The sequence below is a fragment of the Otolemur garnettii genome, unplaced genomic scaffold (assembly GCF_000181295.1).
Source record: "Otolemur garnettii isolate 467f Iridium unplaced genomic scaffold, OtoGar3 scaffold00044, whole genome shotgun sequence".
NCBI classification, from domain to species: domain Eukaryota; kingdom Metazoa; phylum Chordata; class Mammalia; order Primates; family Galagidae; genus Otolemur; species Otolemur garnettii.
In genome coordinates this window covers 2,856,311-2,883,281 of record NW_003852439.1, presented here as the reverse complement: position 1 = coordinate 2,883,281, position 26,971 = coordinate 2,856,311, and the positions used below count along the sequence as shown (strand labels likewise).

General features: G+C 45.8%; 1 protein-coding gene across 1 annotated transcript; it reads right to left on the bottom strand.

Annotated features, from left to right (window-relative positions):
• Positions 1–475: 475 nt before the first annotated feature.
• CLEC19A (C-type lectin domain containing 19A) lies at positions 476–25,010 on the bottom strand. The gene is made up of 5 exons (XM_003790713.1): positions 24,923–25,010; positions 13,843–14,008; positions 7,646–7,739; positions 2,922–3,054; positions 476–555 (listed from the first exon to the last, which is right to left on the bottom strand). The coding sequence occupies exons 1-5, from the start codon at positions 25,008–25,010 to the stop codon at positions 476–478; spliced, it is 561 nt and encodes a 186-aa protein (XP_003790761.1).
• Between the last annotated feature and the right edge of the window lie 1,961 nt (positions 25,011–26,971).

The window sequence follows — 26,971 nt, the reverse complement described above, 5'->3', positions numbered from 1 at the left end:
ACATCAGGGCTCCAGAACTTATTTACCTTGTTACTGAAAGTTTGTCCCCTTTGACCAGTATCCCCCCGTTCCCCCATTCCCAGGCCCATCAGATGAAATTGATTCCAACCCATTCTTCCCCAGTGATGTGCATGTAAGCAGGGCCCAGTCAATCAGCACTTGCCAAAGTGATTGCTTCAGGGATGGGCATGTGACCCGAGTCAGGCCAAAGAGATTCAAACTCTGAATCCAGAGCTACTCCTTGATTTTTGTGACTTGAGCCAATAATTCCACCACCACTTCTTATTTTTATTAAGCCAGCTTGCATTGGGTTTCTTATCTCCTTGTAATTGAGATTTACTTGTTTAAAATCTCTATCTGAGAGATTTGCCTCCCATGTGTGTTTTTACATTTATTCAGTATCAAGCCTATACCAGGCACAACTACAAGATGATTCTGGAGTTAAGCTCACTCCAGAAGGGCAAGACTGCCTGGATCAATGCATGGTCAGAGATGGGATCTTGCAGACAAAGGGGAACTTCCAGCTGCAGGTGTTATCATTCCATGACCTCAGAGCTGTGACGTAAAGAAGCACAGAATCTGGGTGAAAATCCATCCACCACAATAAAAGTATCCCTACCACTCTACCCAAGTAAAAGCCCTCTCCAGTAGCACACATGTCTACCCTGACAGCTCTTTCTTGCTAATGCTTAAAAAGGTTGTTTTGTTTTGTTTTGTTTTGAGATAGTCTCTGTTACCCTAGGCTAGAGTGCAGTGGCATCATCCTAGCTCACAGCAATCTCAAACTCTTGGGCTTGAACAATCCTCTTGTCTCAGCCTCCCCAGTAGCTAGGCCCACCACCACACCCTGCTAGTTTTTCTATTTTTAGCAGAGACAGTGTCTCTCTCTTGCTCAGACTGGTTTTGAACTCCTGAGCTCAAGCAATCCACCTGCCTTGACCTCCCAGAGTGCTATCATTACAGGTGTGAACCACTATGCCTGGCCCCTGCTCTCCAGCCTTATTCTGGTCTTGACTTGTCACGGGAGGATAAACTTCACCCACAGACTTAGCCCAACTCTGGCTACCAGGCTCCAGATGGCTTCCAGGATAATAGGCTGTTTCATACCTCATTCCCCTAATTAGGAAAATAAAAAGAACAAAGAGGGAATAGCAGTTAAGCGCTTGGGTCTGGAGTTCTGTAGATCTAGGTCTGAAAGCCAGTTCCACTACTTGCTTGCTGTGTGACCTGGAACATGTTGCTCAACTTCTCTGAGCCTCATGTTCATTATCTGCAAAATGGGAATATTAATATTTTTATTTCTTGAGAATGGTGTGGGGAGAGGATGATGGTGATTGCTAATACTGAACACTAAGCATGGCAGCCACTTTGTCCACATTATCTTCTGTTTTATTCAACCCTGTGAGTGAAGTGTCGTTTGCTTAATTTTTTTTTTTTTTTTTGGAGACAGAGTCTCACCATGTCACCCTCAGTAGAGTGTCTTGGCATCACAGCTCACAGCAACCTCAAACGCTTGGGCTTAAGCGATTCTCTTGTCTCAGCCTCCCAATTAGCTGGGACTACAGGCACCCACCACAACACTGGCAATTTCTTTGTTGTTGTAGTTATCATTGTTGCTTAGCAGGCCCAGTCTGGGTTCAACCAGCCAGCCTCAGTGTCTGTGGCTGGCACCATAACCACTGAGCTATAGGCACTGAGTCCATTAGCCTAATTTTAAAGATGAAGAACCTGAGACACCAAAACATTAAGGCATTCACCTTGGGCTACACAATTAATACGGGGTGGAGTTGAGATTCAGACAAGGGCAGTCAAGTTCAGAGCCCAGGCTCTTGCCACAGTGCTATCTCAACTGTTTAATCCTCAAAGCAGTCCAGTAGGTAGGAACAATGATTGAACCCATTTTATGGAAATAGCAGCAGAATCTCAGGGAGGATTTGTAATTCTCTGCAAAAACACAAGGCTAGAAAGCAACAGGGCCAGAATTTGAACCCTTGTCTATACTCTTTTCACTACTTACACCTTTGTGCTACTCCAGGTGCAGAGTTGTTCTAATATTCAGGAGCAGGAGCCTGGGGTGGGAACTTGCACTTTAATGTGCTGGTAAGCTGACACAGAAGCACAGCCCTTGGACTATAGTTTGGTTTTTTTTTTTTGAGATGGAGCCTCAAGCTATCCCCCTGGGTAGAGTGCCCTGGCATCACAGCTCATAGCAACCTCCAACTTCTGGGCTCAAGTGAGTCTCCTGCCTCCGCCTCCCAAGTAGCTGGGACCACAGGCACCCGCCACAACGCCCGGCTATTTTTTGGTTGCAGCCGTCATTGTTGTTTGGCGGGTCCGGGCTGGGGATTCAAACCTGCCACCTTAGGTGTACGTGGCTGGCGCCTTAGCCGGTTGAGCTATAGGCGCCGAGCCGGACTATAGTTTGTACAAGTTGATTTACCCTAATCAGACTCTGCATATCAACAATGGACCAGTAAATACTGCTTAAAACATATGTGCTGGCTTAGCGCCTGTGGCTCAAGTGGCTAAGGTGCCAGCCACATACACCTGAGCTGATAGGTTCAAATCCAGCCCGGGCCTGCCAAACAACAATGACGGCTGCAACCAAAAAATAGTGGGCGTTGTGGCAGGCGTCTGTAGTCCCAGCTACTTGGGAGGCAGAGGAAGGAGAATTGCTTGAGCCCAGGAGTTGGAGGTTGCTGTCAGCTGTGATGCCATGGCACTCTACCCAGGGTGATAGCTTGAGGCTCTGTCTCAAATAAATAAATAATAAAAAACATATGCTGTGGAGAACACCCAGGCCCCAGGTCTCCAGTGACCTCTGATCGCTCTCCAAGGTGCTGAATATTCTGCCAGCCTCCCTGTCATTGCAGGCATCTCCCCAGCACCCCTGCAAGAGCCTTGGTCTCCGGGATACCTACCACTGGTAGGCCGGTACCACATCTGCACGCAGTCTTCCTCTTCTGGGTCTGCATGGATGCCATCATCTGGCTGGTTCCCATCCCAGTAGCTGTAGTCATATGATGAGCCATCTGTCCATTCAAATTGCCCTTCCTGGGGAGAAGGACCACCCAGAGGCAAAGAAGCAAGCCAAGAAGAGAAAGATTAGGCATTTGAGCTATATGTAGCTGAGTGATAACATTCTAGCCCCTCTATACCTAACCCCTCCATACCTAACCCCTCTCTGCAGGAGTCCTCACTGATACTACTGCTATTAATCCAAGACTATTGGCATTACTATGGCTATTACTACCTGCCATGTGTTGAGGGTGTATTATGTGCCATGCCAAACACTGCTTATTTCATTCTCACCATCCTGCAAAGCAGCCATCATTCTCCCCATTTTACAGATGAGAAAACTGAGACTCAGATTGGTCTATGCAAATTCACATAGCTAATAAAGCATTAGCACTGGGTGTACCTTACTCCAGCACCCAGATCCTAACTTTGCCTAACACTATTCTGTTTTTCTTGCCTCATGTGGAATTAACTCTGACCATTCACAAGAAAAGTCCTGCTGGGAATTTGACTAGTGTTGTAATAAATGTGCAAACTAACTGTGGAAAGAACTACATATTTGCAATATCCAGGCACAAGAGCCATTTCTCTGTTTATTTAAGGTTTTAGAAAAGTGTCCCCCAAAGCCCTGATGAACATGGAACCCATGTCATATAATGGGAACAGAATGCTTACCTCTGACAGAAAGAGAGAGAGAGAGAAAGACTAGAGCTTGAGGTCTCATCTCAAGTTACTTAAACTCTCTGAGCCTCAGTTTCCACACCTATGTGAGGGAGTGAATATCTTCCTTACAAAGTGGTTGTGAGGGCTGAACAAGTTAAAGCACAAGAAGGACTTAGCATAGTGCCTGGCACATGCTGTCTGGCCTGAACAAACAACCAACCAAACCAAATCAAGTCCATTTCCTTTATTAGTTATTGTTATTATTATTTAGCTTCCTTAAACTCTCATTTAATGTAGTTATAATCCAATTTTAAAGTTGCTATTGTAAATGGAAAATTTTAGTGGGGTTCTTTTTGTTTGTTTGTTTTTGTTTTTTGATACAAAGTCTCATTTTGATGCCCTGGGTAGAGTGCTATGGCATCATAGCTCACAGCAACTGAAACTCTTGGGCTCAAGTGATCCTCTTGCCTCAGACTCCCAGGTAGGTGGGACTACATGTGCCCACCACACCACCTGGTTACTTTTAGAGATGAAGTCTCACTCCTGCTTAGGCTTGTCTCGAACTACTGAGCTCAAGCAATCCACCTGCCTTAGCCTCCCACACCCGGCCTAATTTTAGTGCTTTTAAGAATTACAACTTATGGCCCAGGCGTGGTGGCTCATGCCTGTAATCCTATCATTCTGGAAGGCTGAGGCAGGTGGATTGCTTGAACTCCAGAGTTTGAGGTTGCTATAAGGTAGGCTGAGGCCATGGCACCCTAGTCTGGGCAACAGAGTAAGACTCTGTCTCAAAAAAACCCCTACCCATTATAACTACTAAATAAGATCTTACCAGATGAGTTCTATTGATTTAAAAAATATCTGAAATATCTGAGTCTAACCATACTGTTACTTCTATTTTAGGACTCTTAATGAATACTTACAGTGTGCTAAGCATTGTGCTAAGCCCTTTACATACATTGGCTTATTTCTATTTTTCCAACAAGGCACTAGTATTATTATCCCCATTTTATAGATGGACAAACTGAGATTCAGACAGGTTTTTGAAAATTGCCCAAAGTTGCCCACCGGCCAGTAAAGAGCAGAACAAGAGCTGGAACTGGATCTCTGTTCTCTGCAGTGCTCTAGGGCAGGGCAGGAGTCACACAGACAGAATATACACACAGGTTGCAGCTTGCCTGATGAAACTTTGGGGATGAAATCTCCAGGTGGGGTTTGCCTGTGGGTATTGCCAGCTATGAGATCTGGTCCATGCCACTCTCTTTAGCCTTACTCTCCAATAATATTCTGCTAACCTGTTGTCCAATCCACATCCCTGCCACACTGGTCTTCTTCAGCTTCCTTGAATGTGCCTTAGTCTCCCTTACCTAGAACCTGGCCCATGCTGACCCCTCTACTTGGAATGCTCTGCCTCTGGCTGACTCCTATTCATCTGTTAGATCTAGCTTGGATGTCTCTTACTCAGAGAGGTTGTGGCAGCCACAGATGTGCACTGCTCAGAGCACCTTCAGGAGGACCAGTGCAGGCAGCAGAGTTGATTGGCAGCTTGCCTGCCACCTTGGATTCGCCACCTTGTCTGTGCAGAGGCCATGCTTCTTCTTTCCCTTTGGGGCTGCATTCACACATCCTCCAGGCTGTTCCCAGACCCTGCCACAGCATGTCCAAAGGTCCTGGTCCTGGCACATTTGTGCCCAGTGCTGGGTTCCTGTTCTGGGCATTCTTTGTGGGGAGACTCCCCAGTGGCCTTGCTAAGACTTTCTCAGAGCTGTGCTGTGAGCTGAGGCTCTTCCCACCCAGTTCCTCCTCTCCTTTCCCCAGTCTCACGCCCACATCATTATTTAAAGATCTTCCCTGCCTATTTATGCCCCTTCCTTTTTTTTCGCAGATATTTCTTCTCAAAAAAATCTCTTGCACATCTAATCATGTTTATATGTCTTTGTTTTGTTTTTTTTTTTTTTTTGCTTTTTTTGTTTGTTTGTTTATTTGGCTTTTTTTTTTTGAACTTTACTCTTACCTTTATTAAGTTACCAAGAAGTAATGGACCAATTGTAAATAAGGATTACAAGTAAAAAGTAATTACTTGCTGTACTATCTTCCCATAGTTTTTCTTTTTATTATTGTTGGGGATTGATTGAGGGTACAAGAAACGAGGTTACACTGACTGCATTTGTTAGGTCAAGTCCCTCTCACAGTTGTGTCTTGCCCCCCAAAGGTGTGGCACACACCAAGACCCCACCCCCTCCCTCCTTCCCTCTCTCTGCTCTTCCTTTTCCCCACCCTTCCTCTCTCTCCTTTTTTTTTTTCAGTTTTGGCCGGGGCTGGGTTTGAACCCACCACCTCTGGTATATAGGGTGAGCACCCTACTCCTTTGAGCCACAGGCGCCGCCCTGCCCTCCCTCCTTCTTTATCTCTCTGGTCTCCCCTTCTCCCACCCCCACTATGTCATTAATTATCATTAATTGTCCTCATATAAAAATTGAGTACATAGGATTCATGCTTCTCCATTCTTGTGATGCTTTACTAAGAATAATGCGTTCCACCTCCATTGGATTTAATACAAAGACTATAAAGTCTCCATTTTTTTAATGGCTGAATAGTATTCCATGGAATACATATACTACAGCTTGTTAATCCATTCCTGGGTTGGTGGGCATTAGGCTGTTTCCACAGTTTGGCGATTGTAAATTGAGGGGCAATAAACAGTCTAATGTCCTTATAATAAAAGGATTTTTTTTCCTTCTGGGTAGGTGCCTTTCCTTCTGGGTAGGGACTGCAGGATCAAATGGGAGGTCTAGCTTAAGTTCTTTGAGGGTTCTCCATACTTCCTTCCTAAAAGATTGTGTTAGTTTGGAGTCCCACCGGCAGTGTAAAAGTGTTCCTTTTTCTCCACATCCCAGGAGATTCTGTGATGTGGGCCATTCTCCTCGGGGTTAGATGGTACCTTAGGGTGGTTTTGATTTGCATTTCTCTAATAATTAGGGATGATGAGCATTTTTTCATGTTTGTTAGCCATTCGTCTGTCTTCTTTAAGGAGGGTTCTACTCATCTTTCTTGCCCATTGATTTACGGGATTGCTGGCTTTTGCCATGTGGATTAATTTGAGTTCTCTAAGACCCTAGTTATCAAGCTTTTGTCTGATTCAAAATATGCAAATATCCTTTCCTATTGTGTAGGTTGTCTATTTGCTTTGGTTGTTGTCTCCTTGGCTGTACAGAAGCTTTTCAGTTTAATTAAGTCTCATTTGTTTATTTTTGTTGTTGTTGCAATTGCCACAGCAGTCTTCTTCATGGAGTCTTTCCCCAGGCTGATAGCGTCCAGGATTTTTCCTATGCTTTGAGGATTTTTATTGTTTCATGCCTTAAATTTAAGTCCTTTATCCATCTTGAATCAATTTTTGTAAGTGGAGAAAGGTGTGGGTCCAGTTTTAGTCCTTTACATGTGGATATCCAGTTCTCCCAGTACCACTTATTGAATCGGGAGTCTGTCCCCCAAGGTATGTTCTTGTTTGGTTTATCAAAGATTAGGTGGTTGTAAGAAGTTAGTTTCATGCCCTGGTTTTCTCTTCTATTCCAAATGTCTATGTCTCTGTTTTTGTGCCAGTACCATGCTGCCTTGACCACTATGGCCTTGTAGTATAGCCTAAAATCTGGTATGCTGATGCCTCGGCTTTGTTCTTATTACTAAGACTGCCTTAGCTATACGGGTATGTACCTGTTTTTTAGAAAACCCAAGTCCAAAAAGGGCCTTTTCCTGACCATATTATATGTGTCCATCATTTAGTGGGACCTCATTAAACGTCTTGCACAAATTGTGTCATATTCTAACTGTGGCATCTTGGTGTCTGATTTCTCTCTGTAAGCTATGTGTATAGCAATGGTCTGGAACATCTGTGAAAGGTTTGTTTGATCAACATGAAATTTTGGTTGGAGCTTCCCAGGGACCCTGACAGTCATGGCTTCCTCACCTGTCTATGATCGTGAAGGCCTGTCCAGATGTCAGCTGGGATGCCAGGAACACAGCTGTTCACAAGATCATACACAAAGACATTCTCCTCCCAACTGTGAATGTGAGAAACACAATAGAATCTTTTCATAGGATAGAGTTGAAAATTGAAAGGAATCCTTGTTAGCCTTTCTGGGATCAAAGTAAATAGAGGATACAATGCAATCGTGCTTTCAGTTTTGATTAGGTCTCCTGTACATGGCCATCCTCACATGGGCATCTCTGGATTTGACTCATGCCAGCTCAAAGGACTCAACACTACTATTCACCCCTAAAATTTTGAATCCATCTCAAAAACAGTAGCAAAGGAGGTGGGTTATATTGAAAGTATCATAAAGGGACATGAAAAGTATTTACACTGCATTGCACACATCAGATAACTTAATGAAAATCTCCACTAGCCAGTTCTCTCTCAGTGGCCTTTCTTACATGGCTAATTTTTTTTTTCTTGCAGTTTTTGGCCAGGGCTGGGTTTGAACCTGCCACCTCTGGCATATGGGGCTGGTGCCTTACTCCTTTCCGCCACAGGCGCCTCATGGCTAATTTTTATATATCTTCTTCTCTCCTAATCTTTTCTCAGATACCATCTTCACTCCCCCCCCCCCTTTTTTGGGAAACTTCAGCTCTAGCCTTGAACTTCCATAGCTCTGCAATTGACAACCCACTCTCCTTACAAGGGACGGGTGTCTTCTTGGGGGATTCTCACTTCCTACTTCAAAGAGCTCATCAAATATAATAATTTGCCCAACAAAAGAAATTAGTGGAGGACCCTGGTGATAGTTTGCTGCCAAAAACAACAAAGAAGAAGAGATGGATGAATGAATAGATGGATGGCTGGGCGGGTGGATAAATGGATGGATGGGTGAATAGAGAGAAAGATAAACAGACACATAGAGACGTGTATCCTGTCATGACATTGTTTCTTGAGCACTGACTTCATGCCAGGTACTGTGCTTAGTGTTTTGCCAATAGGAACTCATTTCTTTCCCGCACCAAACCAGCATTTGAGCAGATATTACTGGTTGCCTACTGCACTGACATTCTTTTTTTTTTTTTTTTTTTTTTTTTTTGAGACAGAGCCTCAAGCTGTCCCCCTGGGTAGAGTGCCATGGCATTACAGCTCACAGCAACCTCCAACTCCTGGGCTCAAGCGAGTCTCCTGCCTCCGCCTCCCAAGTAGCAGGGACCACAGGCGCCCGCCACAACGCCCGGCTATTTTTTGGTTGCAGCCGTCATTGTTGTTTGGCGGGTCCAGGCTGGGGATTCGAACCCGCCACCTTAGGTGTACGTGGCTGGCGCCTTAGCCGGTTGAGCTATAGGCGCCGAGCCTGCACTGACATTCTTAATCCCTTACCCATTGCCTACATTATAACCTAGGACAGCCACATTTTATTTTCCCTGCCATCTTTGCATCTAACATTAGCTGTCTGACCAAATTTGGCCAATTAGATACAAAGGAAAGTCTGTAGGCTCATCTTGGAAATCCTTTCTTGCATGATGAAAGGAGGGAGGTATGTGGAGAATGTTTCTGTTTCCACCCCATCCTTTTTCATTGGCCGGTAGCCATGTGTGGACATGAAAATTGGAGCTGTTGCACTGAAGACCTTAGACTGAGGAAGGCCAAGATAATCGCTCACTCAGGGCCTTGATATCAATGACCTTGGAAAAGGTCATTTGCAAAGGTTCAAAGGGTAGGCAAGGATGTAGGAAAAAATGGGTAAATAATAAGGCCTGCTTCACTCAAATTGGCAGACTTTTCGCATGTCAAAGAAACCATCATAAAATAACAATAATCAGCCCTAGATCTAACACCTAACCAACAACTCACTTGAAAATGGAACTATGTTGTAGTACCTTTTATGTGGCAACAACATGTATCTTCTCCCAGTAGTTTCTTCCAAATGACTGCTCCCTAAGGGCTGCACCTTGTCTAAAATGATGAGATTTCCTTTTGCTTGAGGCATTGGTAGCCAATCAAAGTATGTATCTATATTTATGCTCCTTAGTTCTGCGCTTGTAGAGACATTGCTAATCCATTCCAGATTAGCAGCCTTTAGAATTGTGGCACTCAGAATCCTCCTTAACACAGTGCTTCAAGGCAATCACACACAGAGGGCTACTTAACAGATACTCTTGGAGGACATGGAGAGGAAGGAAAGAGATGGGGTGAGAAAAGGATTATTGGCCCTCAGAAAGAGGGCCACATGAGAATGCTAAGAAAATAACTGGCTTCCTTAGGGTAGAATTACAGAATTATAATTTATTATAATTAATAAAAATAATAACTATGGAGCATTGAGTTACCCAAGAACTATATAAAACTTTAGATGCATTATTGTCATTAGTGCCCCACAGTTTTAAAAGGTCAGTGTGGTTATTCCTGTTTCCCACCGTTGAGGACTCTGGGACTTGGAGAGTTTAATGTGACATGGTCAGGGTTACACACATAGGAAGGGATGGAGCTGGGACTACGGTCTAGGACTGCCTGGCTCTAATGCCCTTAATCAATGCCCATGATGTCTGTGGCTTTCTTCATTTGGAACACCTGCTGCCCTCATCCCCTAAGCTTCCCAATCCTTTAAGATCCTGATACGAGGCTCGGCGCCTATAGCTCAACCGGCTAAGGCGCCAGCCACCTACACCTAAGGTGGCGGGTTCGAATCCCCAGCCCGGACCCGCCAAACAACAATGATGGCTGCAACCAAAAAATAGCTGGGCGTTGTGGCGGGCGCCTGTGGTCCCAGCTACTTGGGAGGCGGAGGCAGGAGACTCGCTTGAGCCCAGGAGTTGGAGGTTGCTGTGAGCTGTAATGCCACGGCACTCTACCCAGGGGGACAGCTTGAGGCTCTGTCTCAAAAAAAAAAAAAAAAGATCCTGATACGAGACCCGAGACCTGTTCTTCCAGGAAACCTTCCATGAACATCCCTTATTTAAATCCTTCACCGCCTGTAGCCCAAAGTGCCTGCACCCCCAGGGGCTGGCTGGCTGGTGTACTTCTCTATTTTCAAGATCTGGTGTGCCCAAACCAGACGCAAGGACATACAGACTGACATCACCTCATTTCTATCTGACACCTTCTCCTTACACCATCACCACGCTCTACTCAATGCTGGTGCTCTGAGAGCCTGTGTTCTGTCCAAAATGAGAGCGATAAGATTCCTGGGGACAAAGCATTCTTCCATCCAATGGTCTTTGACCTTGGTCCACCCAGCTGGGTAAGCAATGGTGTCCGCAAATGCGTCTCTCATGCTAATTCAGGCTCTCTTTTGTTAACTGCTGAACATGAGTTTTGAGCAGTCACACAGTAGAACGGCGGCCTAGTCATTTTAGCATCATCGCCATCTTTGTTCAACAGCACCTGTTTGGACAAGCTATTTGAATATCTGATTGCATTTCCCACATATCTGATCAAAATAACTGGGAAAAGGAAAGGCCCAGGGCGCTTTTGCAAGTATTAAGAAGCTGAGATGAAATGAGCTTAATTCAATTTAACCGTTACTTGAAACAAAAGTGGGAATTATGAGATAAACTGAAAGTATGAAAATCCTAAACTTTAATCAGATGTTCTGTGCACTCGAGCTGCTTGTGTGTTTAATTATGAAGGAAAGAAACAAAATGAAAAGGCATGAAGGAAGAGCTATGTAGAACGGGATCACGTCTCAGGGATGAGATGCAATTGGGGATTTTATACTAGTACTTAGCTTTATGAGAACCGAAGCCTATTTATAACGGGCGAATATAGTGTTTGAGTTCAACTTTTCTACGTGTTTTCAGGGAGGTATTATATGCCAAAGCAGGAAAGAACCTGTATTAGAGAGGAAAGGGAGAGAATGTTGGAACGAGAGAAAGAGAGACGCTAGGAGCTGAGAAGAGAGGAAGCAGGTAAACTCATGGCAAGAAAGAACAGGAGCTGGGTCAGGGATTGCTGAAAAACTGCTGTATTTGTCTGGAATTCTGATGGACAGTTCCCCGTGATCTAGGCTGCAAGTACAATGAGGCAGGCTGAGCTGTCTGCCCCACAGCCTGGCTACAATCTGGATTTGGAATCACTTTGATATTCACTCTGTATTATATGCCTCATTTTCCTTTACAGGCGAGCCCTTCCTTGGGAATTTATTTCACTCATCTTTATAACTAGCAATCCCAGACAGTGCTCTGCTCTGAATAATGCCTTTCCCAGGTTCCCATATCTACTGGCTTCCAGCAAATGGAAGGCATCTGTGAGTCAGTGGAGGACGAGAAAGAGAGATGAACCAAGGGGTTTCTTTCTCTCTCTGCATGGGAGTCTTTGCAGGGGCTGCCTCTCCTCAGTGGCTCCATCCTGCCCTCCACGGGGCTGTGGAATCGACTTTCTGCCATTCCACAGCTCTAGTTCACCTCACTACGCTCTCTTATGGTCTAAGAGACATACACAGCTCCCGTCACTGTGTATGTCTTAGATTCTGCTTTCTTTGTTTTTTTTTTTTTTTGAGACAGAGCCTCAAGTTGTCCCCCTGGGTAGAGTGCCATGGCATCACACTCATAGCAACCTCCAACTCCTGGGCTCAAGCGAGTCTCCTGCCTCGGCCTCCCAAGTAGCTGGGACCACAGGCGCCCACCACAACGCCCGGCTATTTTTGGTTGTAGCCTTCATTGTTGTTTGGTGGGCCCGGGCTGGATTCGAACCCGCCACCTTGGGTGTACGTAGCTGGTGCCTTAGCCACGTGAGCCACAGGCGCCGAGCTGATTCTGCTTTCAATACCTATAGCAGCCCCTGGTTTCCTGGTTAAACTCTGACTAGCTCCGTATGTTTCTCAGACTCACTGTACAGGTGTGCGACATCTCCGTGGGAAGAAGAGAAGGGTGGATTAGAGACTCATTTGGAAACTAAGATAAAGGACCCCTTCTCTATTCTTAATAAAACTCAAGGCATTCTACTCATAAAGGACCAAGCCTCTTTCAAACTTAGCCTCTGAGATTCTTGAACAATAGAAGTAAGACTGGGATTTGTAGCTCAGGTACTCATGGAACGTAACACACCTGGCTCAGGAGCTCCCAGATCAGCAGGGAAGTCAGATGCGACAACCATCAGGTACACAGTAAGGAAGGGAGGACTCCAGGGGAGGTGGGTAACGAGTGTAATTAGGCCGCCAGGGAGTCAGAGGGGACTTCAGGAAAGAGGTATTGTCAGAGCTGTCTGGAAGTTTGAGACGGAGAAGATAGGGACGGGAATTTCAGCAAAGGGAGCAGAATTGCAAAGGTATGGAGGAGGAAAATGGGCCGGACGAAAACTTTGAGATGGTCAGTGTGGCTGGGGCTTAGGAGGCACAGAGAGTGTAGAAGGAAGCCTTGGAGGGCGGTCTATGGAATTTTCCCACACGGGTCCAAAACCCGGTTCTGCCATGTAAGCAGGCCATGTAAGTAGGCCATGTAACTTGGGGGTAAATCACTTACCTTGTCAGAGCCTCAGGCTCCTTATCTGTTACATGAGGACTTCTACATCATATGGTTTGAGGGAGATTTCATGGGGTGATGTCCACAAAACACTTAGTAAATAGATTTCAGTTGTTATTCTTTATATTGTTTACATTATATTTGATATATGTAAAGTATATCAGGTGATTCACAGGGTCAAAGCCCCTGGGATACAGAGCAGGGCACAGGACAGGCTGGGCACTTTTAAAGATGGATCTTCCAGAACGGTATTTGCTACCCCTGCTAAATGCTTTGCCTTCCATCAGCAAAGATAATTTTAATGAGAAATTAGTTGGATAACAACTAGCTTCAGGCAGGAGGTGGAGGGTCACGCCTATAGTCCTAGCAGTTTAAGAGGCCAAGGTGGGGAGGGTTGCTTGAGGCCAGGAGTTCAAGAAGAGCCTGAACAACATATAGAGAGACCCTGTCTCTAAAATAACTAGAAAAATTAGCTGTATAGGGTGGCATACAACTTGTAGTTCCAGCTACTTAGGAGGCTGAGGAAGGTGGATCATTTGAGCACAGGAGTTGGAGGCTGCAGTGAACCATGATCATGCCACTGCACTCTAGTCTGGACAACTCAAAAACAAAAACAAAAATTCAGCTTTAATCACCAAAGAGAAATACCAGTTGGAAACACAATTCTCCACCCCCTTCCCCAAAGGGGTGCTCAGTTGGACTCAGACGACCAGGTATCCCACTCACCTGTGGATGGAGGCTAATTTGGCGGACTTCCTGCCCACAGAGAACTCAGAACAGTAGAGGTCGGCTTCAGCCCAGGTCTTATTGAGAGGGAAGAATCTATAGCAGTGACCTTTGAACTCCATCCAGAACAGGGGGCACAGGGCAGGCTGAGGCAGCTCTGGCAGGGCTGGGGGCAGAGAGGAAACAGACTGGGAAGAAGGCTGGGAGTGCTGACACTGTTTCCACAGCTTATTAATAGTTTCCTATTAATATTTTCAAGAATATATTCAAGTAAAGAATACGTCCAAGCAAAACATCCCATTATGATTAATGCAATTTTACACTTGAAGTCCAAAAAACACATGCACACCTACATTTTACAAAATAATAAAAGTAACATATGCTCATCACAGAACACTCGGAAAATGTTAATGGGTACCTTTCTCCTGTCACATTTGTACGCAATGATTTTCAAAGATGAATTGTGATTCTATCGTACTGTGCATACCAGTCAGTACCCTGACTTATAAAGCTTGAAGACCATGAATGTTTCTCTCATGTTCTTATATATTTTCGTAAGCATTGTTTTAAATAGCTCTCGAATCCTCTACTGAGGGGCCTTCCCAGGGTTTATTTAATCATGCACTTATTTTTGGATAATTAGATCACTTCCCTGTGTTTTTTTTTTTAACTATCACAAATAATTCTGAAATGAACTGCTTTGTGCATACAGCTCTTTCAGCATTTCTGATGATTTTTCTAAGGAGAGATTTTTTAAGGCTTTGATACAATTTGCTAAATTGCCTCCTGAAAGCAATTTATACTCCCACGGTAATGTCTGGGCGTGCTCATCTCACTCTGCCCTTGCCAACGCTGAGTGTTATCACTTTCATGGTGATCTTTGCAAATTTCATAAGCAAAAAAAAAAATGGTATCGTGTTCTGATTTGCAATTCTCAGCTATCTGGAGAGAGTGCCCATTTTTTCCACATGTTTATTGACAAGCTATAGTCAAAGCTATTTGTATCTTCTGCCCATTGGACTCCTGGGGTTCAGGATTTTTTTGTCTTAATTATGAAAAGGAATAAATAAAAAGATCTACCATGGTTGAGATAATAAAGCTCTCTCAAGTCTCAGCCCCTCTGAAGGCTTCTTAGGAGATACTTTATTTGGAAACCACGACTCAGGATGACTGGCAGTGGGCGGCAGGCATGCCGGTAGCCTTCCTCATGTGAGGCTGGGTGGCTCACCTGTGAGGCAGGCAGTGCAGCATAGGGAATGTGTGAGACTGGGGCTGGGAAGTCTGGGTCCCCGTCCTTCCTTGGTACCTCTTCTTTCCCTTCCTATCCATCAGACTAGCTGATGTCTGGGGTCCCTTTTGCAGCCACCCACCCAAAAGTAGGTCAAGGTCACCCTTCTGTGAAATCTTTGCCTTCAAGCTACTATAGCAGTTGGCTGAGCTCATGGGATGATAAAGTAATAGGTAACACTGACTATTTATGACGTGCCAAGCACATAGAGGGAAGTGGGGCTTAGGTTGAGTGACTTGTTCAAGGCCATCCTGCAAATAAATGGCAGAGTAGGGATTTGAACCCAGACATTCCTGACTCCAAAGTGCTTGTGATGCGTCATCATGGGAAATTGACAAGGTTGATGGTCTTTACAGTGCTGACTGTATAGAGTTGCTGGGATAACAAATTGGACCAAATAAATTCACCAAGTAATTGACATATGTGGAATATGTCACAGTATGATTATTAATGATTAGCTCAGGATTTTATAAACAAGCTTGATGGGCATTAGGAGTCTACTGAATCCCCTGAAATAAAAATGCAAAGTCAAAAGTGTGTGTGTGTGTGTGTGTGTGTGTGTGCACAAGCACCTCTGTGCATTTTTATGGGGAAAGAAAGGGACAGTTGCTTTAATCAAGAGAGCTATGCTAAACAGGCTGGGTCTAGGCCATGTTTCTCTGCTCCCAGGACTGGGCAGAGCCACTGAGTTGGCCCATTTGACCAAAACCAGCCCCTCCTAACCCCCAACAGCAATGCTGAAGGTCCTGGTTGATTCTACTGTTCCTGGTCAATCCTCCCCATCTGTCTTTCGGTATATGCCAGCATGGAGGCAGTTGGTTCTGAATTTGCTCTCCTGACCCTCTTCTATGTGGTAGAGGCAAAGAGCTCTGCTTGTGGAGGTGGGTGATGTGGCTTTCTCGGCCTCCCCCTACTTCTCTCTGGGTTTCAGTCTTCTCCCTTTTTGATGGGGAGCTTTGGTGTAAGAGGACATCACCTCGATGCCTCGATGCCTTGGTCGAGAGGGTTGAAGGGACCCCTTGTAACGCTGGATGTTGCTGAGCTCTTTGTGGGGCCTTTTGACAGTGCCCACTACACGGAGAGGCTCAGCGGAATCACTCCCTGGGGTCTACTTTTGCAGCAGTTTCTCCGTTGGTTTGGACAAGAAGCAGCAAGGCATTCTCCACCTTTTTCCACGTGTATGTAACCAAGGACACTTGCTGGTCCTTGCTAAGTTTGCCTGCGAGTGGCTGGAATAATTCATGGGGAGTCTAACTGTGCTCGTGCTAACCCACTTTCCCCACTTCTGCTCATCTCTATTTACTTGGCATCCTAAATACTGATGTTAGAGATGGAAGGCAGGTGACCAATCCGTCCTCGTGTGCCCAAGACTATCCCAGTTTTAAGACCCCAAATTCCGCATTCTAGGAATCCCTACACTTCCCAGAAAGCTGGAGTGGTTGTTCACTCCAGTGACCAGTGAGGGGCAATTTTGCCTCCTGGGGAATACTGGACAATGCCTGGGGACATTTTCAGTTGTCACAGCTGGAGTGGGGATGCTACTGGCATCTAGAGAGTAGAGACTCTACTAAACATCCTACAGTGCACATCAAAAAATGACCTGATCCAAAATGTCAGCGATGCCCAGGCTGAGAGAGCCTACCCTAGACAGCAGGCGGGACTCCAAAAATGGGACATAACCCCACAGTGCAGCAATCGCAAACATCACAGCAAACACCCACATGTCTTAGCCTATCTGTATTTTCTTTATCAAACATTAAGCCACAGCCCACACAACTGATTAGAAGTATAGTCTGGGTTACTTCTCTAATTCTAGATTTAAAATATATTACTGGTATAAACCCATGGTTTGAAAGCACTGGACACACTGCGTTACCATTGTGTTCAAATTTAACAGCACAGACCTCATCAAAGAACCTTGCAGAGGGAAGTCTAGCACTTTCTTCCCTGAGTTTAGGATGAAGTGTACTACTTTGTCATCTCCCTCCGACAGGAGGATCCCACCCCCTCCCCCTGGCTTTCTTTTTTTTGAGACAGAGTCTCACTATGTCGCCCTCAGTAGAGTGCTGTGGCATCACAGCTCACAGAAACCTCAGACTCTTGGGCTTAAGCGATTCTCTTGCCTCAGCCTCCCAAGTAGCTGGGACGACAGGTGCCCGCCACAACGCCAAGCAATTTTTTTGGTTGGAGTTGTCATTGTTGTTTACGAGGCCTGGGCTAGGTTGGAACCCGCCAGCCTGGGTTCATGTGGTTGGCTCCCTACCCACTGAGCTACGCTCCCCCCTTGCCCCACCCCCCACCCCCGCCAGTCTTCTTTACATTGAGGGTGGAACTCCTCATGAGTATCTGCTCTGAGAAAGGCTTCCAGTCTCAATTTCCTGCTTCACAGGGCTCTGCTTTCGCCACCTCCCCTCTGTGAAAACCCTAGGCCCTGCACTATCAAGCCTGATTTTCCACCCAGGGCTTGAAGTGACCTGCCCACCCTTGGGTCTTCACCTCTGTCTTTGTGACGGACCCCTGGGTACCACCTTCACATCCTTGGAAGTCTAGTTCAACAGGATGTGTGTAAAAGTGCATGTGACTTTTCCGCCCAAGGGGTGGTTTTGTTTTCACCGATCCACTACATCCTGTCATCTGGAAGTTCCCACCCTCTTTGTCCTCTACCTCTTTTTATTTTCCTTCACTTTAAAATAAAAATAAACTTTATTTTGGAATAAATTTAGGTTTCTAGAAAAGTGGCAGAGATAGTGTGGAGGGTTGCTGCATGCCTTTGCCCACTTCCCCCGACGTTAACATCTTACAGAACTAGGAAAGGAACACAGATACAGTAGTAACTCAACTCCAGACTCTATTCAGTGTCCTTTTTTCGGATCCCAGATCCAACTTAGGACACCCATAATGTTTACTCTTTCTACACGTTTCATTTGACAAGGACAGGGTGGAATTAGATGGAGTTGGCAAGAATTGTCACACTCTCAGGCCTCACACAAGACCCACTGACACAGAATCTGCATTTTAACAAGGTCCCCTGAGTGATTTACGTGCATCTGACAATCTGGGAGGTACCGGTCTGCAGCGTACCGTACTGAAAGATGGACCCTGGAGAATGACTCATCCTTTCTGTCACGGAATAGGGCATGGCAATAATAATACTAACAATAATTAATTGAGGGGGTTTGGGGAGGGACACGGAGGGAAGTCCGTGGACGGAAGCCTGGTGGACATTTCAAAAGGAAGTCCTCAGTGTGGAGAACTCCCTGAGCTATTTGCACCCCTCCTCCGGGGCCTTTGATTTTTTTTCCACCAAACAAATAGTTGTTGTGGATGCCTAGGGTGAAACATACCAGAAAATGGGGCTACAACAGGTCACTGCCCAATTACTCCCCTTTCCACCCCGTCAGGCGAAGGCCTCTAATTGGGAGGACCTGGGGGACAGAGGAAGCACAAACTCACGCCAGGATAATCATTAACTCCAACCTGGTATTCCCCCGCCTCTTGTACCTCTGAGATGTTAGAAACTGGAAATAGAAGGCCTTTCATCAACATGACCCCAAAGCAGGCTTTGCTAATCTGTGTCTTGGAAAGGGATTTCTATAGCTTTAAAACTTCACAGCCAGGTAACCATGGCAACACAACCAGAGCCAACTCTTCCTCAACACTCTCTGTGCGCCAGGCATTGTGTTAAGTGCTTTATACATATTGATTCATTCAATCTTCACACATCCTACGAGGTAGTTACCACTATCATCTGCTCTTTACAGATGAAGAAACCAAAGCACAGAGAGGTTGACTAACTTGCCCAAGGTCACACAGCTCCTAACAGGCAGAGAGGTAAGATTTGAAGCCAGGTTGTCTGGCTCCAGACCTAGAGATTCCTACTACATTTAAGTCCATTTGCTTTTGCTCCAGTCCTGATGGGCTGGTCCTTCATCCGTGTCTTGATTCATTCACCCAGTACTGTTTGTGCACCTGCTTGGTCTCAGGCAGTTGGCTATAAGATGAAGGTGCTATGGCGAACTATACAGAGGTGGCTTCTGACCCCTTGGGTCTTAGAGGCTATGAAGATGAAAATTAAGAAAAGTAAACATAAAAATAAAGATCTCATTCACATGCAATTTGTGGATGCTGGCAAAAACTTGAGGATCCAGCTCCCATATTAGTTTGGAAACTGGTTGTTTCTCCCTGGTTGAATTCTCTCCCTAGTTGAATGGTTGGCTTCCCTGTCCCTTCTTCAGAGAGCACACAGAGGATTATGACTGGGCACCACCACGGCCCCGCCCTGGACGGGGTGTTCCATAGGAGCACCTAAAAGTGGCACACGACCCAGTCTCAGAGATCTGGGGGTGCTTCCTAGAGGAGGTCTCAACTGAGAGCTGAAGGATGAATAAGAATCATAGGAAGAGCATCCCAGGTGGAGAGCAGAGCATGTGTAAAGAGGTAGGAGAGAGAATGGAGCATTTGGTGAACTAGAAACATTTCTCGTGGCTAGGAAGATAAGAGGAAGCGAGAGATAAAGTGGGGGTGGGCGAGGGAACTGGTGAGGGAAGGCCCAGCAAGGGGCTTGTTGCTCTGGAGACCAAGAGGCCAAACTATATGATCTTTTACTTCAGTGAGCAGCAACAAAGACCCCCAAGCTCTCCCAGTGGGGTGGAGTCAGAGTCTTCGGGAACTCTGAACTTGTTACAGAAAGAAAACACACCAGTGGAATTCAGGGCTCTTTTCTCCCCCCCCCCCCTTTTTTAAGAGAATAAATTGTCACCTTCCTACTCAATCTGGCTGTTCAGTCCCTGGCCCTGATCCAGCCTCCCAGGGATGCACTACCCTGCTGCCTCCTCCCCAAATCAGCCTTGGGACCCAGTGGGGGCGGGGGGAGGGGCTGGAGCCCACATTTGTCTGCCTAGTCCCCATACTGGGCCATGACTCTCCCAGAGGGTGGGATGGAAGTGTCTTGCAGACTCCAGGAAGGTGGCTGCTAGGAGCCGGTGCTGCCCTCCTGTTGTCTCCTGGGTGCCACGGCCAGACTGGCCTCCTTCATGGTCAGCCCAGCCTCTGGAAGTGGAACTGACAGTCCTGTAGGAGACAAGCACCCCTTGCTCAGACATGGCAGTTCCCGTCAATGTGCTCCCCCAGGAGATTGATTCTAAGAAACATTTCTTTGAAGATCGAGCTTCTGTACCTGCCTATAGATATGCAGAAATATGCAGAAAGGTCTCTCTAAAAGGAATTGTGGAGAATCAGCCAGGGTCTGGCAGCTGGGGGTGAACATACTGCATTGGGTTCTATTCTCTGTCTTCCCCCTTCATTAACATTATAATCCCTAGTTTTGGTTTGGACCAGCAAGGACAGACAGTCTACCTTATGCTTTTACTCTAAACAAAATCAATTGTATATGTGTTCCTCAGCCTTCACACTGATTTGTAATCTTAAAGTGTAGCTTCCTAATGTTACTTCACTTCTTTGTATATGTGTTCAATTCTTACTGAATGTTTGAAAGTATATAAGATTATCAGTAAAGTTTAGCCGGGCCGCTGACCAGAGCGAGTCTTGGCCTCCCTTTAAATCAATCATCCCGTCTGCAGCTTCTTTCCCCTGCGTCTCCGATCAGAGGCTCCAAAGAACACACCATCACAATCCCAGGTCTTGTCCACCTGCACTTTGTTGTCCCTTCTCTGGGCCACTCTAAAAGTCACATGATACAAAGGAAGAAGCCCTAGACAATTTCTCAAATTGCTAATAACAGTGACCATTCATTGGGTCCTTAGTAAGTGACTCCTGAGACCAACCTAGGAGGTTTCAGTATCAACCCCATTTTACAGATGAGGAAACGGAGGCACAGTGAGGTTAAGTTACTTGCTCCTTTGGTTAGCAAGTGGCGGTGCCAGGATTGAGACTCAGGTCTGACAGACTTGGAAACCCCTGAACAGTCTAGTTCCTCCAGAAAACATCTTTTTTTCTGATCTTTGTTTTCTCATTTGTAAAATATCTCTATATTAACTCCCAAATTTTACAATCAATTAACTAAGCAAATTAGTCAGCATTTCTTGAGTGTCTATTTGCCTTAAGGTGCATGCTCTCAGATTGTTCACAGTCTAGGGGGCAAAGAATCATCATATACTAAGTGTTCTAGAAGTTATGCACAGATGGCTGTGACCATAAAGGAGGAGTGGGAATGGGCTGAGTGTCCAAGGGACACTCTAATATCAGGGCTACTGTAGGAGGCAGGGACACAGTTGCCTAGGCCTCTGTGCTCCAACTTCAGAGCTTGGACTCTGGAGTCAGATGACCCTAGTGGAAAACTTGGTACTTTGTCCCTCAGTTTTCTTATCTGTACAATGGGCATGATCACAGTGGTTGCTTCACCGGTAGCCAGGCCCTGGCTCACAGGTGGGCATTCTGGTAAACACTAGACATTATTGCAATAGAAACAGCCTGGGCCCTGGGACATTCCCAGAGCTGAGAGTGCAATGCTAGTTCTTGGAAGGGAGAGGAGAAAGTTGCAGAACTTGACTCATTCCCCATCTTTATCCCTGAAGCCCCACAGAAGCACATTCTGAGCTTCAAAACACTTTTCTACAATTTCCTTTGTTACAGAGAGCTCTCAGACTCAGGAGCCAAAGACAGGAAACTTTCTAATAGCTGAAGAAGAACAATATCAAATGTTAATGCAGCTCTTATTAGGTGCGCGTTACACTCATGAATCCAGTTGAGCAATAGGTTCAAAGGCAGGGTCAGAGAAAAGGTTCTGGGGAAAAGATCTGGTCTGGCTAAATCCTCCCAAGTCTCTCAGTGATGCCTAAAGGTTTTTGCTTTTTGGTTTTTCTTAAAACAAACCTAAGAGGTGCCGTTGAATTACACCATTTGCATGTATCTGCATGTTAAAGAGGTGAGTAAGGAAAGTTCCCAAGGAGTGGGATGAATGGCCTGTTTTGCTTTGCACTTAAAGTCTGGGGGTATCTAGAAGAACAACTAGGCCTGTCCTCAGTAAGGACAGGTACACACACCTTCAAAAGGTTTTTGCAGGTACACACACCTTCATGGTCTGCAAGGGCCCATGGAGACCCCTAAGTCCTTCCTAGCACACGTCAGCGTGCACCTGCTAACACGCACTCACACATTCTGTTTGTGCTGACATCACTTTCCCCTGGAAGACCCATTTGCTCAGGCTAGAACCGGGTTTTCTGCTTGCTGAGAGCCTGGGGAGCAGAAGAACTACTATTTGGACCAGCAATGATCTTGGCAGCCTCTGTAGCTTTGGTTTCCACAGCTGTAATATGGTAGGGTTGGGCCCAGGGGATTTCTAGGCCCCTTTCTTCCAACTTCAAACTCTGAGATCCTCAAGGTTGCTGGAATTAACACAATCCCAGTCCCTTATCGCAGAGTAGGGGTGAGGTGTGAAGATAGACGTCTGGAAGTTCCTTTTCATTATGAAGTCTTTTCATCACAACAGAAAACTCTCGAGTCTCCTGCTCGGTTCTACCAGAACATCAACAACTACAGTGACAGGTGTGATAACAGGAATAACCATCCTTTTTCAAGTGCTTACTATGTGCTAAGCATCTCACCTGCCTCACTGTAAATCCCCCAAGCCCTCGTTATCCCCATTTTCTAGGTGAAGAAACTTGAGGTCCAGACAAGGCTCATGGGCACAAATTATCCCCTACTTGTTTCTACTTTCAACCTCAGTCTTGGCCTTTTCCCACTCTGGCTGGGCAGAAAGGCAAGATCTTGGGATACACAAGGCAATCTCCAATGGTATATATATTTTTTTTTTACAACTTCTTTCCTACCATTAACAAACTGAATATGGTAAATTCAGTTTCTTCTTCTTCACCCCGACTCACAGGGTGAAGCACTGACTCCCACTGTGATGGTATTGAGTGGTATGACCTTTGGGAAGTAATTAGGTTTAGATGGGGTCCCATCCTCATCATGAGATTAGTGCCCTTACAGAAGAAAGAAACCCTCTCTATCTGTATCTCTATCTCTATCTCATCTTTATCTCCCCTCTACCCCTATTTCTGCCATGGAGGACACACAAGGAGGTGGCTATCTTCAAGCCAGGAACCAAGTATGCCAACACCTTGATCTTGGACCTCTCAGCCTCCAGAATTCTGGAAAATAACTGTCTATTGTTTAAGCCACGCAGTCTGTGACCTGGGAGAGTTTATGACAGAATGGAACCCCCTGCTACCTGCCCAAGTGAACTGAGGCTATCATAGCCTCAACTCTACTAGGGTTGCTAGACTAAACAGCACCCCCCCCCACAAGATACCTAGTCTAATTTTAATTTCAGATAAACAACAAATAATTTTAGTATGTATCATGGAATATTCAGTATACACCTATATTAAAAAAGGATTTATTAGGGTCAAGTGCAGTGGCTCACACCTGTAATCCTAGAACTCCGGGAAGTCAGGATGGGTGGATTGCCTGAGCTCAGGAGTTCAAGACTAGCCTGAGTAAGACTGAGCTTCTGTCTCTAAAAATAGCAGGGCCTTGTGGCAGGTGCCTGTAGTCCCAGCTACTTGGGAGGCTAGGGCAAGAGGATCACTTGAGCCCAAGAGTTTGAGGTTGCTGTGAGCTATCATGCCATGGCACTCAACCCCAGGGGTGACTGAGTCAGACTCTGTCTCCAAAAAAAGGATTTCTTGCTATTTACTTACTGGTATTTTACCTGATAACCATGCCACTCCTTGTTTAAATTCACCTCTATGCTATCACAGCCCAGTAACTTCATCTTAGAAGAATCTCTATTTAGGTATTTCATTATTAGTTTTAATTAAAAGAAGTTTGTTTAAAAAATAGTATCTCAGCCATAGGGTTATTATGAGGGTTAAATAAGTCTATATATAAAAAGTGCTTAGAACTGCGTCTGGCACATAGGAAGGCCTCTTTATGTCTTAACTGTTGTTACTGAGATTTTAATAGTATGTTTTTTAAAGAATGTCTGGAAAGAATCTGACAGAGGTAACAGGCAAGAGCCTAAGCCGTGAGGAGATTGCAGGATCCAGGACTCTTGCCCCTGGAGTCAGCACTCTGGCTCCCTGTTGCAAAGTGGAAGAAATTATGTTCACGTGAAGCCTCTTGTCCTCCATATGGAACACTGGGAGGCCACACGTCCAAGGCTGTCAGCTCTCCGTCTTGAATTCCTGAGCTCAGGCAATCCACCTGTCCTGACTCCCAGAGTGCTAGGATTACAGGTGTTAGACACCACACCCGGCCCAAATAAATTCATTTTAAATATAAGTGTATCCCAATCCGTGGGGACACCCTACAAAACTCACAGAGCTGTGGCACAGGGCTGGGGCTCTAGGGTAACCCTGAGGGAGGCCACTAGAGGAACGACATGCAGGGAGGACAGAGTTGTCCTCGGGGCATGCAGATCCAACAGATCCCTGGGCATGACTATCATAGCCAAGGTGGGGGTGGGCTCCCAGATGGCAAAGCTCTAACCAAAATGCTATTTTCAGGCGGGCCCATGACACCAGACACTGTGCTATGCACTTTCCCCATGTCATCTCTTCACCCTTGTACTGTAGCTCCAATAAGGCGCCCTTGTGACCCTCATTTTCTAGACCAAGCTGAGGCTCAAAGAGATCAAGAAACTTGTCCTGAGTCACACAGCTTGTAAACTGCAAAACTGGGATTTAAACCCAGGACGTCTCTGGTCAGGGCCTAGGTTGGCAGAAGCTAGCAGGTCAGGCCCCCAAGTCCCCAACTGAGGCGGCCAGGCCTCACCTTTAGAAAAGTCCCTGGGTGTGTTCCCCCGCCCAGCTTGGCCCTTGCACTCACCTGCGCTGATGCTGATGTCTGTTTGTGGAAAGGCCTGGACACAGAGGAGGGTCAGAGAAATTGCGGCCCACAGCCCCCACCTTTGCATCCTGAGACCCTAGAAAGCAACCTCCTGGCCTGAGTGGAGGAGAGAGGGAGGCTCTTTGGCGGGAGATCAGGCCCAGGATTGCTTTCCAAGGTTCAGGGAGGGCCTGCCAGGACTGGGTGGACACCGGTTCCCTCCTCCTCCCTCTCTGCTCTCCTCCCTCTTCATCACACTGCTGGAGACAGCTCAGAGTGACAGCTGAAAGCAAAGGGGCACTAGGCCAGGCCCCCTCAGAGGACCAAGAGGAATTTTAGTTCCCAGTGTGCCCATGGGCATGTGTGTCTCTGAGCCTCATTTCCTCCTTTATAAGATGGGATAATAACAAAGCTTATATTATTTATAAATGGTAGACATTTATTACATATTTGTAAGTCAGGTGCAGATACAACTCACGGCACTATATATATACATATAAAAAATTTCATATAGAGTCTCATTATGTCACCCTCGGTAGAGTGCTGTGGCATCACAGCTCACAGCAACCTCAAACTCTTGCGTTTAAGTGATTTTCCTGCCTCAGCCTCCCAAGTAGCTGGGACTACAGGCACCTGCCATAATGCCCAGCTATTTTTTAGTTGCAGTCGTCATTGTTGTTTGGCAGGCCCAGGCCGGGTTTGAACCTGCCAGCCCCTGTGCATGTGGCCAACGCCCTATCCACTGAACTACAGGCACCAAGCCTGTACTAACGTATTATACGTGTTATAAAACATATCCCTCAAAACGCACATTGTTAGAGGTTGGTACAAAGTATAACTAGAGAAGAAAGTTTGGTTATTCCCTCTCTCTTCCCTATCATCGTGTGAGCTTAACCTGAGAGGCTCTTGCTGGGGGCTGCCGGGAAATCAGATGTGTCTATCTTAGTCCATTTTGTGTTGCTATGCGAGAGGCTGGGCAATTTATAATGAACAGAATTTATCGACTAATAGTTCTGGAAACTGGGAAGTCCAGTATCAAGGTGCTGGCATCTGACATGGCCCTTGCTGCTAAAGTCATAGCATGGCAGGTGAGCAGGAGAGAGACCGATACAGAGGGAGGGAGGGGCTGAGGCTGCTCCCACAGTAACTAACTCACGCCCCTCGGTTAACAGCACTAATCCATTCACAAAGGCAAACTCTCATGACCTAAACACCTCTTCAGGTCCCACCTCCCAATGCCATCACAATGATAATTAAATTTCAGCATGAGTTTTGGAGGGGACAAATGTTCAGACCACAGCAATGGCCCTCTGATGCAGACATAATAGATGGGAATAAGGAGGGTAGCCCAAAGCCAGCCACTGGAAATCCTTCTGGAAGTTGGAGAACCCTTTGATTTGGCAGATAAACCTCCTTCATGTTGTTGTGAAATGTCTAAAGGGGTTTTTTTGCAGTTTTTGGGCAGGGCCAGGTTTGAACCTGCCGCATCCAGTATACGGGGCCAGCACCCTACTCCTTTGAGCCACAGGTGCCGCCTGAGATGTCTAAAGGTTTTTGTAGGCCAGTTCATGTCCTTCTCTGAAGGGACACTCACAAAATATTTGTTGCTTGCTCAAACCCAGGCATGGTCCATGGCCCAGCAGCAGTGGTATTTCCTGGGAGCTCATTAGAAATGCAAACTCTCACGCCCCGCCCCTGATGTGCTGAATCAGAATCTGCATTTTTACTAAAACCCCAGGTGGGTCGTGTGTACCATAAAGTTTATGAAACTGCTGTCGATAAGGGTAGAGAAACGTTTTCTGTAAAAAGTCAGACAGTAAATATTTTAGATTTTGCAGGCCATATAGTCTCTGTCACAACTATTCAACTCTGTCAGAAACACAGGACTGTGCCTGGCTGTGTGCCGGTAAAACTTCATTTACAAAGAGCAGAGAGAACTTCATTTACAAAAATAGGCAGGGGGCTTCTGCTCTAAATCTCAAGCTTACTGTCCAGAAATTGGTAAACAATTTCTTTGCTTAACAAATATTAATAATATCTTTGCTGTTG